This window comes from Stigmatopora nigra, chromosome 6, assembly GCF_051989575.1.
Source record: "Stigmatopora nigra isolate UIUO_SnigA chromosome 6, RoL_Snig_1.1, whole genome shotgun sequence".
Classification (NCBI taxonomy): Eukaryota; Metazoa; Chordata; class Actinopteri; order Syngnathiformes; family Syngnathidae; genus Stigmatopora; species Stigmatopora nigra.
In genome coordinates this window covers 5,286,465-5,302,717 of record NC_135513.1, presented here as the reverse complement: position 1 = coordinate 5,302,717, position 16,253 = coordinate 5,286,465, and the positions used below count along the sequence as shown (strand labels likewise).

At 40.9% G+C, this 16,253-nt stretch overlaps 3 protein-coding genes across 6 annotated transcripts; 2 read left to right on the top strand and 1 right to left on the bottom strand.

The window, feature by feature from the left end:
• Window positions 1-71: 71 nt before the first annotated feature.
• Window positions 72-5,403, top strand: zbtb5 (zinc finger and BTB domain containing 5). Of its 2 annotated transcripts, XM_077719401.1 has the most exons (5): window positions 72-552; window positions 1,137-1,353; window positions 1,880-2,221; window positions 2,315-2,680; window positions 2,882-5,403. In XM_077719401.1, the coding sequence occupies exons 2-5, from the start codon at window positions 1,144-1,146 to the stop codon at window positions 4,013-4,015; spliced, it is 2,052 nt and encodes a 683-aa protein (XP_077575527.1). In that variant the 5' UTR covers window positions 72-552; window positions 1,137-1,143; the 3' UTR covers window positions 4,016-5,403. The 2 variants fall into 2 exon arrangements, with proteins under 2 accessions (XP_077575527.1, XP_077575526.1); XM_077719400.1 differs by having other exon boundaries at window positions 1,880-2,680.
• A 13-nt stretch (window positions 5,404-5,416) lies between these two features.
• On the bottom strand, window positions 5,417-7,517 carry grhprb (glyoxylate reductase/hydroxypyruvate reductase b). The gene is made up of 9 exons (XM_077719404.1): window positions 7,301-7,517; window positions 6,837-6,970; window positions 6,689-6,761; window positions 6,497-6,613; window positions 6,317-6,405; window positions 6,130-6,234; window positions 5,919-6,054; window positions 5,709-5,839; window positions 5,417-5,631 (listed from the first exon to the last, which is right to left on the bottom strand). Exons 1-9 carry the CDS (start codon window positions 7,447-7,449, stop codon window positions 5,510-5,512), a joined length of 1,056 nt encoding a protein of 351 aa, XP_077575530.1. The 5' UTR covers window positions 7,450-7,517; the 3' UTR covers window positions 5,417-5,509.
• A 1,041-nt stretch (window positions 7,518-8,558) lies between these two features.
• On the top strand, window positions 8,559-16,236 carry uba6 (ubiquitin like modifier activating enzyme 6). Of its 3 annotated transcripts, none has more exons than XM_077719398.1 (32): window positions 8,559-8,638; window positions 9,037-9,119; window positions 9,219-9,313; window positions 9,639-9,667; window positions 9,930-10,024; window positions 10,109-10,220; window positions 10,340-10,420; window positions 10,494-10,616; window positions 10,736-10,859; window positions 10,940-11,043; window positions 11,125-11,187; window positions 11,275-11,351; window positions 11,676-11,742; window positions 11,869-12,012; window positions 12,095-12,241; window positions 12,329-12,409; window positions 12,494-12,571; window positions 12,678-12,859; window positions 12,965-13,070; window positions 13,175-13,264; window positions 13,339-13,419; window positions 13,500-13,628; window positions 13,732-13,783; window positions 13,845-13,908; window positions 13,979-14,048; window positions 14,112-14,183; window positions 14,260-14,383; window positions 14,470-14,663; window positions 14,736-14,863; window positions 14,970-15,057; window positions 15,132-15,226; window positions 15,367-16,236. In XM_077719398.1, exons 2-32 carry the CDS (start codon window positions 9,079-9,081, stop codon window positions 15,506-15,508), a joined length of 3,078 nt encoding a protein of 1,025 aa, XP_077575524.1. In that variant the 5' UTR covers window positions 8,559-8,638; window positions 9,037-9,078; the 3' UTR covers window positions 15,509-16,236. The 3 variants fall into 3 exon arrangements, with proteins under 3 accessions (XP_077575524.1, XP_077575523.1, XP_077575522.1); XM_077719397.1 differs by having other exon boundaries at window positions 8,588-8,906; XM_077719396.1 differs by having other exon boundaries at window positions 8,588-9,119.
• The last annotated feature ends 17 nt before the right edge of the window (window positions 16,237-16,253 follow it).

The window sequence follows — 16,253 nt, the reverse complement described above, 5'->3', positions numbered from 1 at the left end:
TCTTTGTAGTCATTTCACTTGGCAATACTGACGTCTAGTGGTCGATGTTTTAACTGCGGCTGCTCACCTCTGCGAGGTCAATCAGCACAGCGCCTCCCTGTGAGTCTGGTTGGGAAAATATGTCTGTCGGGGTAATTAAATAGCACGCCTGTGTACTTAGAAGAACATACCCGTAGCATTTCTTTGTTAGGATGTTTCATTTCTAAGAGATCTTCAGGGTGAAACCACAAGCCACTGAAGACATAACAGTGAACGGAGTAAACAACACCCAATTGGCTGCCTCGCCCCCACAAGGCAGGCATAGATACAAGTAAATCCCCCGGGAACGTGGATCATGACGGCGATCAAGATCTTTTAACCATCCTGGACGGCATGTAAACCCATCAAGACACTTAAGTGGTTCATTTAAAACGATGCCATATCAAGGGTGCTAGACTTAATGTTTCTCATCCCATCATCTTGTTGGCAATTAGCTGGTCAATAGCCAGCTAACGTTAGCCTCACCCGGGCCCAAATTCCACGGATTTTCTATCCATCCTTTGACTTGACAAGGTAATTAAAGTTGCCTCCTACGAAAACATCTTACTTTCGCTGTATAATTAGCCAAAGTGGACAGATCAGAGTAATAACATACCGGCTATCGAATGATAATTTATCTCTGCGATTTGGTAACTGATGCTGTACTAAGTAAAATAATAACTGCTTAAACACATCTGTAGAGTTTTTGTGACATATTAATGTAGTCTATTAAAAGTGTTGGTACTCTTGGTTGCAAAAAATATATCTTCAGTTGCATGGTGCCTCTTATGTTTTGAATTTGTGGTGAACATAAGCACAACAAAGTAGGAAAAAATATACTCTTTGTTCTGTTACTTTAGATTAGAATAATGACTCAAAAACTTTAAAAAAATACAGAGAGAAAGAAAGCGATGTAAGTCTCTTTATAATATAATATATTTAGGCAAAGTTAGACCTGACTATAATTGCCTATAATATAATAACATAATAATATTACAATTTATCAGATGGGTTACTTTTTGGGATACAAAAAAATGCATTCAACTAACTCTTAAAATGTGAAATGTGCAGCTGACAATGTGTCATCTCCCCTTTACTTGTTTCTATTTTGTTGCCAGGAAGAGTATGGACTTCCCAAGCCACTTCGAGCAGATCTTTCAGCAGCTCAACTATCAACGGCTGCATGGACAGCTGTGTGATTGTGTCATTGTGGTAGGCAGTCGACACTTTAAGGCCCACCGCTCTGTGTTGGCTGCTTGCAGCACCCACTTTAGAGCATTGTTCACAGTCGCTGAAGGAGATGCCAGTATGAATATGATCCAGCTTGACAGCGAGGTGAGAGTGTTGTAATAAATAGCTGTAACTCAATGTTCTATTGCAAGCTGTGACAGGATGCTGATAAATTTCTGATTGAATGGATTTTACACCTTGACACCCGTTGACCTCTTAATCTGATTCTTTTCAAGAATGAATTTAAGATCAGCTTGTTGTACATGATATGTCCTTGGAGAATTTCAAGCTTGTAAACACACAAAGAATGAATTCCAAACAATTTCAAACACTCTCATTTTGAAGGTTTGAATCGTCCTTTTCTGAGAAAAGATTTGAAAACAATGCAAAGTTTCAATTAAGGTCAAATTTAAATTGAACTATTTTGGTTCATGCTTTATATCTGACTACTCTGTAGTTGGTGCTTTATTACTGGTCGGTAGGGAAAAACATTCTCGTCCGTTATAATGAATTTGAAATTGAAATAAACACTTTATGATCCATTTATAGTTCATATTCTTTATTTTACGGCTGTTATCCTATAGGAGGCTCATCTGTGCACACCATCATTCAACAGCATTGTGTTTTGCAGGTGGTGACAGCAGAGGCGTTTGCCGCCCTGGTGGATATGATGTACACATCCACCCTAATGCTTGGAGAGAGCAACGTGATGGACATCCTGCTGGCCGCCTCACACTTGCACCTCAACAATGTGGTCAAAGCCTGCAAACACTACCTGACGACACGAACCCTACCATTGTCCCCGTCTTGTGACAGAACGGCACCACATCACCACCAGGAGCAGCAGAGGCACAGGCAGCAGGTGGCAGATTTAGTGAACCCTGCCTTAGCTAATAATGCTAACCTGGCTGCCAATGCCGCAAGCTCAAAATTGCAGCGCTCGTTTTTGTTGCAGCAGCTCGGCCTCAGCTTGGTGAGTTCCGCTTTAGATGGAATGGAGGGTGACGGGGTGCCTGGCCGATTGATGGAACAAAGAGCCTCTTTCCCTATGCGCCGCTTCCTTAAGCGCAAACCTTCTCCAGGCCTGTCAGAGGGGCCCAGACAAAGGCAGCGACCCTCCGCCCAAAATTTGGGGCTACTTTCCGAAGAGGGGGTGAATGCAGATCGTGAGGATGGAGCACTTCTCTCACCAGACTCCCATAAAATGGGGAATGACACCAAACTGGATGCGGGCATCCTATGCGCCCCTCAGGACGATCCACAGATGCCAAGTCAGTCAGACAGTGGACGCTGTGAGGGGGACAACACGGGGTTAATTCTGGGAGGGGTGAGCAAGGAGGAAGACATGGAGGATGGAGACCATCAGCCCAACAGAGTAAAGATCAAATCAGGAAGTGAAGGAGAGGAAGAGGCAGAAGAAAAAGAACAGAAGGTATATTTTGTTGAGGGTTTTTTTTTCAGCTGTAAAGTCAAATCAAACATGTGATTCAACCCTCTAAACATTAATGTACAAATTCATGATAATAGCAGGGATGTATTTGCCTTTAGGTACATAAGTAATTTGTAATGAATTATAAATAATGAATTGATATTTTTTTGCGGGAAGATTGACAGCTCTTGTGATCATCCTCAGGTGCTGGTTAAACAAGAGCCACTTAGTTCACCCGAACCCGCAGACGAAATCAGTGACGTGACATCTCAAGCCGAAGGCAGCGAGACGGTCAGCCATGTGGGAGAGGAGAAGGCGGAGCTTAGTCCTGAGAGCAGCGACCGCAGCTTCACCTCAAAGCCGCAGCCTAGCACCAACTCGCTACTGCAGTCTGGTTCCCAACTTCTGCTTAAGAGCAGCATGGGAGACGGCGGTGGAGGTTTTGGCTGTAGTAACGGCTTGAACAACAAACCAGACTTCAGTATTTCCAGCTTCCTCGGCCCAAAGAATTTTAGGAGCAGTGGCTTGATAGGCGGAGAGGATGACCTTCCTAACACCACCACTGCAGATGCTGTAGCCCAAAATTTCCTGTTGAGGGACGAAGCTTCTGGTTCATCTGGTTCCACTACGTCCTCTTTGCTACAGTCCAGTCAACTTAGCAGTGAAAGCTGTGCCCGTTTTGGAAACAATTTACAAGCCGATTCTCTTTTTCTTCACCCCCTTCATGACAGTTATGGCAACTCTAGAGGAAATGGCGGGAACGAAGAACGTGGAGGAGTTGTTCCATTTTCTTTGGACTTCCAGCGCTCCAGTTTGGGGATACACTCCCTAGGGCAACCCCCACGTGGTGCCAGCGGAGCTGCATCCGCTGTTCTGGCCTACCCTGGTTACCGGCGAATTGCCCCAAAGTTGAACAACAACATGGGGAGGGAGGAGGGTAGCACTCTCCAGGTTCCTGCCTCTTCCTCGTCAAGCCTGGCAAGCCCCATGTTGCTCAGTGAAAGTTCAGGGTACGACATGAGCGGCGGCAGGCCCACCTCCCTCCCGCCCCAGCTGACACGTGCCTCGGCAGACGTGCTGTCCAAGTGCAAGAAGGCTTTGTCGGAGCACAACGTTTTGGTAGTGGAAGGCGCTCGCAAGTATGCCTGTAAAATCTGCTGCAAAACCTTCTTGACGCTGACTGACTGCAAGAAACACATTCGAGTGCACACAGGAGAGAAACCCTATGCTTGCCTTAAGTGCGGCAAGCGTTTCAGCCAATCTTCGCACCTCTATAAGCATTCAAAGACCACTTGTCTTCGCTGGCAGAATAGTAACATGTCCAATGCCCTCCTATAGAGCACTTGTGGAAAGCTGCTTGAAGTCAGTTTGAATTGCAGACAAGCAGTGACTTATCAGTTACTGTCATTCTGAACAAAGCCAGGTAATGTCATGATATCAAAGCAGGGTTGGTGAAATGTTCATTTTCATTGGCTTATTAAGTCACATGTGTTGACAATGTAGCTCCCTCTTGATTACACAGTGGAGTTTTACATGCAATCTAGAGATTTGAGCAATCAGTAAAGATAAGTTGTCTGTTAAAGGGGAAAAACTTGTACCCATAGGGGCCTGGGCACCGTTGACTTTTGAGTTGACAGATGGGACTTTCACCCTTAGCTCTGGAGGAATCATATAGCATAAGTGCACCTTTCCAGTGAAAGTGGTATACTATTGTACTTTTCAGTTTAGAAAATTATCACAGTTGACTGGAAAATGTAAAAAAAAAATGCACCTTATTTTGCCATCAGACTTTAAAGCCTTAATTATTACTGAGGGAAAATGATAGCAAAATCTAGGTCAGTGTCGTGTCAAAAACAGAAAAGATTACTTACTATATATGTACTGTAAATATCAAGCATTTGTGGATAATGGGGTCATGTTTTCTTGTCGAATGTGTCTTTTTATTGTACTTCATTAAAGTGCTTTCACATGTCTCATACCTCTCAAATCATGCTTGTAGTAGACACAAATCACTGCTTTTATGCAAATATCACATGTATAATGTACTCTGCTAAGGCCAATTGTATGGCTTTCTTATTTAAAAAGAGAAAAACATTAAACTTTAAAATAGTTTTACAGTATTTTCACCAGTTATGAGTAAATGTTTGTACTTCTGACCAATGAACTCACTGACCAGGGTTTTTTGTTGTGTCCAATTTTAAAATCAAGGAACCATGTTCACAATGCCGAATTTGTAACTATATCACTGCATTTTGTGTGTAAATCACACAGTTGTAGTAAAGCATTTCTATGAGAATTCAGTTGGAAACGCTAAACATTTGGAAAAGGTCAATGAGATGCTATATTTAGCCAAACCTTATTATTATTAACACAATAACATCAATTTTAATTCAGTACTGATTCTCTCGTTAAGTGAACAAGCTGCAGTTAAACGGTTATCTGGTAAATACCTTTTCCCTGTTGTAATGTGATGCTCATTTGGAAAATATTGTTATTATTATTCTCCTAATTTCTAAAGATTCTTACAGACTAAAATAGATAAAAATTAATTGGTCAGTAATGATCAACCTTTGTGCCTGTTGATCGATCATATTGCATTTCCTCACTAAAATTTCAGAGTTGTGATGTTGCCTGTTGTGCTTGGAAAAAAAGTATATGCTTTTAAAATGATTGTTCCAGTTTTTGCCTTGTAAAGTCAATCTAGTTGTACTTGCACTTTGAATAAACCCCCCAAAAACATGAACTGTAGTTGTTTTATTCTTTTTTTATCAACATGTCTGTTAAATACTGCATTTTTTTTTTTTGATAATTCTGAGTAGAATCACTACCGGCTCACAGTTTGAGCTCTTTGATCATTGGTTGATCACGGAGCCCGAGGAGGAGGTTGTTTGCTGCTAGATTAGACATGGCATTGCGGGTGCTATAAGACGCACTGGCGATGTGTGGCAGAATCACTGTGGGAAGACAAAACAAACAAAAATAATTTAAAAACATTTAAATAAAAAGTCATTGCGAATCAATGACCACCTACCGCAGTTTTTGAGGGTAAATAGAGGATGGTCAGTGGGTAGAGGCTCAGGGACAGTCACGTCTAATCCTGCACCTGCAATTTGATTGGTGGCCAGTGCCTGATACAAGTCATCTTGATTCACCACACCGCCTCTGAAATATCAAAAGCAATATGAACAATAATGGATGAAATGAGTGCTGTTATTTCAAATGGGAATGCTTTGGTTCTCGCCTGCTTGTGTTGATGAAGATGGAGTTTGCTTTCATCTTGGAGAAAAGGTTCTTGTTGCAGATCATATGTGTTTCAGGTGTCAACGCACAACACGCCAACAGGAAATCTGATTGATTTGCCAGCTCATCAAAAGAGACTAGAGCAAAGGAATAACTAATTAGGAGGAGAGTACTTTGTCCGTCATCAAGTTAGAAACCATCTCAATTCCTACCATATTCTGCATTGATTTCATTGGCCAGCTCTGGCCGTGGGGCCATGTCTGTGTAGATGAACTTTTTCACCTTAAATGGAGCTAAACGTTCAGCTATAGCCACACCTTAAAAATCAAACATGCACTGTTTCAGATCGGTAGAAGAATTTGTCATAGCATGACATTTCTTTTCGTCTGAAGTTCTCACCAATCCTTCCCAGGCCTAAAATACCCACAGTGCTGTTGGCCAGCTCATGTCCACACAGCCACAAAGTTCTCCAAGTCCCCCAACCGCCACTAAATTCAAGGATAGAAAGGTTATGCATTTTGTAAAATTCCTTACAATGCATGTATGGTGAGAAAACAGGAGTGTTTGTGTAGAAGTTACGTCTTGGCTTCGTGTGTGGCCTCGATGAGCCTCCTGGAAGTTGCTAATAGCAGAGCTACTGTCAATTCAGCCACGGCATCTGTCAAGACGTCAGGTGTGTAACCCACGCGGATTCCTCTGCAAGAACACTCAACATAATTAATAACTAAATCCTCTTATAATCACTAGAAGGAATATGCGAATACAAATCACCTTTTCTTCAGCTCCTCCAGAGAGAGGTGGTCAAAGCCCACAGACATGGTACTGAGGACCTTCAGATTGGGGCCTGCAAGGGCATAATCCACATATGATTATGAGAGGCTATGTGAGTATTCCCTTTGGACCTCGACAGTCTTCAGACCTGCAGCATCCAACAGTTCGGCATCAATCTTCTCAGTCAGCACACAAAGAAGGGCATCGACACCTTTGACCTTCTGGAGAAGTTCCTTCCTCGGTACTGGGACATCATCAGAATCCCAAAGCTCATACTGCACTCTAGAAAAATACAGTTTTTGTTCATTTCCGTGAAACAGTTATTCACCAAAAAAAAAACATGCAAAGTGAAATCAAGTCATGAAAAAAATATATTTTTATTGTATCTGGATGCCTTTTTAGCTCAGTCACTCCCATAAACCGCAGATATCCCCTTTAATCTATATGCCTTATCTCACCTACTAGGTCACAAACAACCCCACATCCCCTCTCATTTTGTGCTTGATTTCTTAAATATATATATAAATATACTATGTTCTATAAAAATGAACCATTAGGGCTCTTTGTTAGAGATACATCATGAATAAAATAACAGCATACTGGATCACTCACTGTCCAGATTCATGGAGGATCTTCAGGCCTTCTGGTGGGATCTGGCGTGTAATATACACCCGAGGCAGAGTTGACATGGCCCTTTTGAGAATCAACGGCTTGGCAGCAGCCCTCTGGAGCTGACGCAGTGCCACCCGACTGCACCACATTGCTAGAAGATAGTCAACCAGAGGAAAGGTGACAAGTCAAAAGATGTTTGCGGTACTATAAAGTTTGCACATTCTAGGCAGAGGTTGGCCTCTGGTTGAGTGGGAGGTGCCTGGATCTTACAGGACCAATAGTATGAGAGGGCGGATGTCTCTAAAGTCATAAGGTGAAGGTATTTGCATAGCATTTCCAAAATTAAGCAATATTATAAGTTAGTTGATTTTGATAGAAATGCGTACACTGAATGAAATCCACTGAGTGCAATATTAGGCTTGATTCTCCTGCACATCAGCAGTCTGAAATAGGGTGAAAACGATGTAAATGTTTCACTTGAATGTTGAACTTTGCTTCTTCAAACAGGAATGAAAACAAACTACAAAGCCTGGCCATGAGTAGTTGGGCAATATTTCCTGATTCAACAGAATATATACAGAAAATGTTGATATGTTTTAGGAATGTGTGTGGTTCACCCAACAATGGTTAGGTTACATCTGCTGAATCTATTATGATTTCTTTACCTATTTCGAGTGAGATTACGTATGTGTGCCTAGCCAATCTCCAGATCTCAACTCAATCAAAATCCTGTGGCAGGCATTTTAACAAACGGTAGCCATAAAACATTACAATTTTAGAGGTATTTGAAATGGAAGAAACAAAAACTGTCAAATACAAATACTTTCTCGATCCTGCTCTCCCTGACAAAGGCAACATATTCCTAGACCAAAAATCTAGGAAAATTTGGACATAGATTAGTTGCCTAATATGATGTAATATAATTAATATGTCTGAAGTAAATTTACTTTCCATCATTTTGTCTCAGCTATCTCATCAGTGGTTTGCATCTTTTACCTCAGAGTTCAGTGGAGAGCCATATATACTACACGCATCAAAAGAGCCGCATATGGCTCCCGAGCCATAGATTCCATCCCGCTGCTTTACAACCTTTAAAACGTCATTATAAGCGTGTACTTTAAATTTATTAACATATATCTATTAATGTGGTTAAATTAAAACGATCCCAGAAGCAATAATATGTTTTACTGTATAACTGAATGAGTGGACTCTTAATGAGTAGCGCTCAATTCTCTTTCCATGATCTTAATCACGTGATTCAGGGTAACCCGGAATGGTTCGAAATTCCAGCCAATCACAGGCATTCATTCGCCATAGCTCCTCACGCACAGTCTCCACGTATGAAAGATTTATTTATTTTAAGAACAATTTAAACTGCCGATTTCAGTATCCTCCCCCTTAAATAGCAATATCTATCATTTATCCGGAAATCTATATGAATGGTACTATTATTTTTAACGCATGACCCGTGTTCTTGCCTCCGGCTGCAGCAGTCACAGGCACTACCATAGCTAGCTGCAACTACTCACGCACTTTTTTGCATAGATCCATTCTTTTATATATTTTATGTGTTTGGTAAGGAGGATCTATGTTGATAGTCTGCTAAGTAAGTCACTTTATCCATATCGATTTCTTTCCGACTTGTTAGCCATCCTGATACCACCACGGGGCGCATTCGGGGTTTCGAAATACACTAGCAACTATATTGTGACAGTACATCTCATTGGCATTGGTAGGTTGCACTGTTTTCTTTGAAAATATTGCGTTCCTTCCCAAATATGGCTGAAGATTCGATGGAAATAGATGACTCTCTTTACAGGCAAGTATTATCATCCCAAATCTATTTGTGTTGCATGGCTATAATTGATCAAATAAGGTCTTATAAAACGTATATCTTGGATTTTGCTCCTCTGTCCAGTCGTCAGCGATATGTGTTGGGTGACAGTGCCATGCAACAGATGGCCCAGTCTGCTGTTTTTCTCAGTGGATTGGGTGGGCTGGGAATCGAGATAGGTATACTATAGTAATACACTATTTTTATAAAATCTTGCTGACTGCATTTGGTATACCTGTACAATTATGAGATGTTAATTTCTGAGTACAGCATAAGTAGCAATTTTAAAAACAATACAAAAAACAAGGTTGAAATCAGGGTTAATTATTTGTAATATTCATATCATGTAATAATATTTATGTCTAACACAAGCTGTGGTGACTCCAGACAGGTAAAACATGTCACTTTGTTATTAAATTGTGCTCATGTACCAGATGTGGTCTCCATTGAATGCTATGTCCATCCAAATAGAGAAAATAATAACAAAGATCTGTGTTTTCACAGCAAAGAACATTGTCCTGGCTGGTCTAAAGGTAAATGTGTTTATTTTGTGTAGTCTTGGACAATTGCAGCATGACGATGCATTGATTGTCCCCATCTTTGTGTGTGTGTGTGTGTGTGTGTGTGTGTGTGTGTGTGTGTGTGTGTGTTGCAGGGATCAAATTTTAAATTAAAGAATATTTGCACAAACCAAAATTAATCAATTTCACCTTTCATTGAATTATCTCTGGGTGTTTTGCTCACATTTTATACAATGTCCTAACTTCATTGGATTTGTGTTGTGTATGTTCACAGGCAGTTACACTCCATGACACAAAGCAGTGTGAGACATGGGATCTAGGCTGCAACTTCTTTATTCACAAAGAGGATGTTTTGAGCCAGCGAAAAAGGTACTGACCACTAAAGATGAGGCGTCCGTCTTGGTTTTGTATATCCATGCCAATCTCTTACATCCTACTCTATCCTTTCTAAAGGGCAGAGGCAGTTTGCCCTCGAGTTGCCGAGTTGAACCCCTATGTCCATGTTGATACATCTTTCACAGCTTTGGATGACAACACAGATCTCAGCTTTCTCCAAAAGTATCAGGTATTTGAAATTATACATTCAAGGTGAGCCTATTATAATGTGTACGGATGTGATTTTACCCAAACAATCTGCATTTGTTGAAATTGCAATTTTTAATGTTCAATATTTATTTTTCCTAGTGTGTGATTCTGACTGAAGCCAGATTAAGCCTTCAAAAGAGAGTCAATGATTTCTGCCATTCACAATGTCCTCCTATCAGGGTAGGCTATTTCAACTCACTACAACAACAACAACAGCAGTGAAAGATTAACATAAATCACCTTGTCTCGGCAGTTCATTGGCTGTGACACATATGGTATCTGTGCACGGGTGTTCTGTGATTTTGGAGAAGAGTTTGAAGTCTTTGATTCCACCGGGGAAGAACCCAAAGAAATTTTTATCCAAAGCATCACCCAGGTAAGCAGTGTTAACTGTTTGTCAACATAAATTGACTTTTGAAGGAGCAAGATGAATTTGAAGCATGCACCATTGTGGAGGTAAAGCGTTTCAGAAATATTGCTTTTGTTCTGCTTTAGGATAATCCTGGTGTGGTAACTTGCTTGGACAACCAACCTCATGGCCTCCAGACTGGTCAGAGTGTAGTCTTCCGAGAAATCAATGGAATGGAGGAACTCAACGGGACCTCAAGACAGGTTACAGGTATTTGTAATATAAAAAAAAAAATCCATGGTAATTGACATGAATAAGTAATTCATGTTCTTTCATTTGTCTATTGTTAGTCCTTTCCCCTCACAGTTTTGCAATAGGAGACACATCCCAGCTACAAGTATATGCACATGGAGGGTTCTTTGTCCTTTTGAAAACCCCACATATCTACACATTTGTAAGTCAAAAGAAACTATTATTAAGTAGTTTTTAAGATGATCACTTATTTTGGGTGATGAATTTATCCAAAATCTTTCAGGAAACGCTCAAGAAACAGTTGTTGGATCCTCAGGTTTTGACTCCAGACTTTAGTAAACCAGAGGTGACTTTTAGCCCTTTTTTAGTTACTACACAGAAGTTACAAAGGGGTTCTCCCTTGCTCATAATGTATCTGCAATTTCCCCATTAGGCACCATTACAGATCCATGCTGCCATGTTGGCTCTAGACAACTTTCAGGAACAGCAAAATAGACTTCCCAACATAGGGTAAAATATTTGTATCTCCCGTTGTCATCATACAAATAAAATTCTGCTCGATCAGTTCTCAAAATAATACTCAGTACCATTTTTTATAATGGAAAAGTATCATCCATTACCCATACCAAGAGTGTTACAAAATGTAATTTTCTAAATTTCTAATTACCTGAATAATTGGAGAAAAAAAATTATCAACAAGGGTAACATGAGGATCGATACTTTTGTTATTAAATATTGTTTCCGGGTCAAACATTTCAGCCTCGTTAGTTTTGACAATCCTATTTGTGCTTTGTCGCATTAACCCATGAAAGATTTTACCTTATTTCATACCAGCTGTTTACAGGATGCTCAGACGCTACTGAAATTAACTGAGGAAGTGAATGCAACACTCAGGAACAAAGTGAGTTTTTCTTCTCCCATATATGCTTTCATTCAAATATTTTTTTTTGTGAGTTTTGTGCTTTTGGGCAGACAACACATTGTGAATAAGTTCTTAACCTTTCTTTTCATGGCTTTCTACATTAAGGCTCCTGTCAATGAAGAGTTGGTGCAATGGCTGGCAAAGACAGCGAGGGGAACTCTTCCTCCAGTGGCGGCTGCTGTAGGAGGCCTTGCAAGTCAAGAGGTTCTTAAAGCCATCACAGGGAAGTTTGCACCTCTGCAGCAATGGGTAAGCCTTACTTTTTAATACCCCAGGATTTGATGGCACAGGATTGTTTTAACTGTATATGCCTTTTTTGTCCTTGTTGTAGTTTTATCTTGATGCCATAGAAGTAGTTAAGCCACTTCAGTCTCTGCCTGTTGATAACTTTCTCCCTCGGGGAGACCGATACGATGGACTGCGAGCTTGTATCGGCGAATCGTTATGTAGTGAGCTGCACAAACTCAGGGTGTTCTTGGTATGTTTTGTCCGGATGTTGAAGAATGATAAATGACTCAAATTCACATGACTGATTGGCATGCCCGAATAATTTCCTCTCTTGCAGGTTGGCTGTGGTGCCATAGGCTGCGAAATGCTGAAAAACCTGGCCTTGCTCGGAGTGGGACTGGCTCAGAGCTCAGGAGAGGTGGGCATCTTTTTTTTACCTGCTTGGTTTGCACCACGTCAATGATTTTTTTCTTCAGTATCTTAAAATGTACTATGTCTCTAGGTATATATTACAGATCCAGACCTCATAGAAAAGTCCAACCTGAATAGGCAGTTTCTTTTCAGACCACATCATATACAGGTCAGATGGTCCATACAATCAGTGTTCTTATATGTATGTTAAGGCATTTTTTTCAGAGTTTCCCATATATTAGTACATAATAAAGGATATTTTTGGTTCTTCACAGAAACCAAAGAGTACAACAGCCGCAGAAGCCACTTTGAAGATTAACCCAGATCTACAAGTGGATGCTCACCTCAACAAGGTGTGTCCTGCTACCGAGAACATCTATAGTGATTCTTTCTACTCACGCCTTAACCTGGTGATCACTGCACTGGACAACATAGAGGCAAGGCGATACGTAGACAGGTGGGTCAACACAAATTTACTTTCCCAGTCAGTGCTATGTCATTGTTAAAATGCATTTCATGACTTGGATGAGATTCAATTCCAGTTTATATGGTTTTGTTCTAGCCGCTGCGTTTCTAATCAACGAGCACTCTTAGACTCTGGGACGATGGGAACTAAAGGACATACAGAAATAATTGTGCCAAATTTGACCGAATCCTACAATAGCCACGTGAGTATGCTTGTGGAAACACACCTTCCTGTTCAAGATTATTTTGACTTCTCTTTAAATCCGGAATGAATTCATTCTTAAATACACCAACTTTATTCAAACAGAGGGATCCACCGGAAGAGGAAATCCCATTCTGCACCCTCAAGTCATTCCCTTCTGTCATAGAGCACACCATTCAGTGGGCCAGGGACAAGGTGGACCCCCATAAACTCCATTAGAATTTAAAACGGCATTGTTAATGCTTTTATCATTATTTTTTTCCATCTAGTTTGAGAATGCATTTGCCCAGAAGCCCTTTGTGTACAACAATTTCTGGCAGACCTACAAATCAGCGGAATGTGTGCTGCAGGTGAATATTGAGAAAACGTTGTTATTAATCCAAACAATGTAGTGCTTCTTTTTGATTATATGCTTTAATTTTATGTACAGAGGATGCAGGCAGGTGAAAGTTTGGAGGGCTCATTTGAAGTCATTAAACTACTCAACAGGCGGCCCCACTGTTGGGAACAGTGTGTAGCCTTGGCTCGGCTCAAATTTGAAAAGTATTTCAAGAGAAAGGTGAAGATGTTTAACATAATATTCTGAAAATTCTGTCATCCATTTCAAAACTGATATGAATTGGAGAATATATGATATTAAAGCATATGATCTTTTTATATAGGCCCTGCAACTTCTTCATGCCTTCCCATTGGACACAAGGTTAAAAGATGGAAGTAAGTTTGGCACAAATTCCTGTGAAAGCCATTTTATTCATGTTACACCTCGGTTTGGCAGGTTTATTTTGGCAGTCCCCCAAAAGACCACCGGCTCCTATTGACTTTGACCTAAAAGATCCCCTGTGAGTACGATGCTTCAACATCAATGATGTACGGTACACAACTCATTTTCCCTCAACTGTTCTGCTCTAGGCACTTCACTTTTATCGTAAGCACGGCCCGGCTTTTCGCGAGCATTTACAACATTCCGTACTTGGAGAAGGTAAGTCACTGTTTGGTGGACTTGTGCACGTATGCAACATGTTAAGTTCTCTTGCCCTTTTAGGATCTCAGTGAAGAGACTGTGGCGGAAATCCTTTTGCCTATGAAGATCCCGGAGTACCAGCCCTCTGTCAAAGTACTCTTCAAAGTCACCGACATATCTTTTACTCGTGGTTCAAGCCAATTCATTTTTGTTTGTGGTCTCCTTCAAGTGTATCGAGACGGACGAGGCAGCAAAGAAGCCTGATCAGTTGAAGATGCCTCTCAGCAGTGAAGAGGAGAGGGCAGCTATTGGGCAGCTACAGATAGCAATTGCTGGGGATTTTGTCAAAGCAGGTAAATGGAGGGAAAAGTTTTTCACTTTTTTTTTTACCAGATAAGTGAGTAATTCTAGTGTGTGGGTGTCGTCGTGCGATGTGTAGACAGATTGCGAATGTCACCGCTGGAGTTTGAAAAGGATGACGACAGCAATGGCCACGTGGATTTCGTCACAGCAGCGTCTGCCCTCAGAGCCAAGATGTACTCCATTGAGCCCGCAGATCGCTTCAAGACCAAACGCATCGCTGGCAAGATCATCCCGGCCATCGCCACGGCAACAGCAGCTGTGGCTGGACTGGTGAGAAGGCTGGCTTGTTACATTTCAGCAGAATTTTTTCAATTTGGGTCCTTTCATTTACTTATGACTTAGGTGGCTCTGGAGCTGATCAAGATAGTTGGAGGTTTTGGCTTTGAATCTTTGAAGAATTGCTTTTTTAACTTGGCCCTGCCTGTAATTGTCTTCACTGAGCCAGCGGCTGTTAAACGCGCTTACATCAGGTATTTAATATATATATATATATATATATATATTTTTTTTTTTCTAGCACTTTTTAGTGTGATATTACTATTGAAAACTGTCTGATGGTTATTGTGCATCTTTCAGGGAGAACATTTACTTTTCCATCTGGGACTGTTGGAGTATCAGCGGCCATGACGACTTTACCTTGTCTGACTTTATCAATGGAGTCAAGGTGAGAGTGCGCTTTATCATTCATTACCGTCTGAAATATTTATCATGTGCTTTTATCGTATTTTATCATTTTAGGAGAAGTACGGAATTGAACCCACGATGGTCGTCCATGGTGTAAAAATGCTCTATGTGCCTGTGATACCAGGACACACAAAAAGACTCAAATTTACGTGAGTGTGTTACACAGACCAATTTTTTTGTTGCCCTTGAGGTGATAAGGTGACTTGAAGAATACATTGGATGTGTCAATCAAAGCATCTGCTTTCAAAAGCAAACATTTTGAAAGTATACATGTGCTTTTTACACACAGGATGCAGAAGCTGATCAAGGCATCAGCGGGTCGTCAGTATGTCGACCTCACCGTATCGTTTGCGTCGGCGATAGCCGATGAAGAAGACCTCGCCGGTCCGCCCGTCCGCTACTTCTTCAGCAGCGCCGAACCCACGCCTTGACGTCATCCGTTTCCTTTCTCGTACACTGTCAGAATGACCAGGAAGTGGTCCCAGCACACGCTACCACCTCCTCAGCCTTGCTTCCTGGTTTACTCGGCCTCTGATCCAACCAGAGTAACATGAAGGTTCCCAGATAGCACTTAACTTAACTGTACTTGTGTACATAGAGTATGTTCTATTATTATTATTATTATTTTTTACTTATAGTGGACAGTAACGCCTATTCTGATGCCTTAATCAAGACCCCTCTTTGTTTGTGGTACTAAGGCCTCTTCTAAAAATGTTTACATTATCATACACACTCCACACATGGCTCCCATTTTTTAATTTGTGACCTGTTCTTGGCATGGAGTCACGTTTCATTTAGTGGTGTCACATATCTGTGGAGGAGTGGCCTTTCCCTTTCGAAAAAAAGTGTGTTTCAGGTGTCTAAGTTGCCGATGGGTTTCCGTTCATCTTTCTGCTGCTATCTCTTCTGGATCAGAACCACACTTTCAAGATTTTTCGAGATTTGTGTTTTCTGGGTGTACTCCTAGTTGCGTTTAATTACTTTTTGCTCACTTGGTTTGTCTTTTGCAGATAAACTGTAAAGATAAAGAACTGTTTTTGGAAGGATTGTGTAAGTAACTAATTTTGAGGTCCACCTTTACATGCAAAAGTAAAAATATCAGTTCCTCATGATAATTCGCAGTGAATGTCTCCAAAAGAAATAAACTGTCTTTGAGAAATGTTGTGACTGCTACAA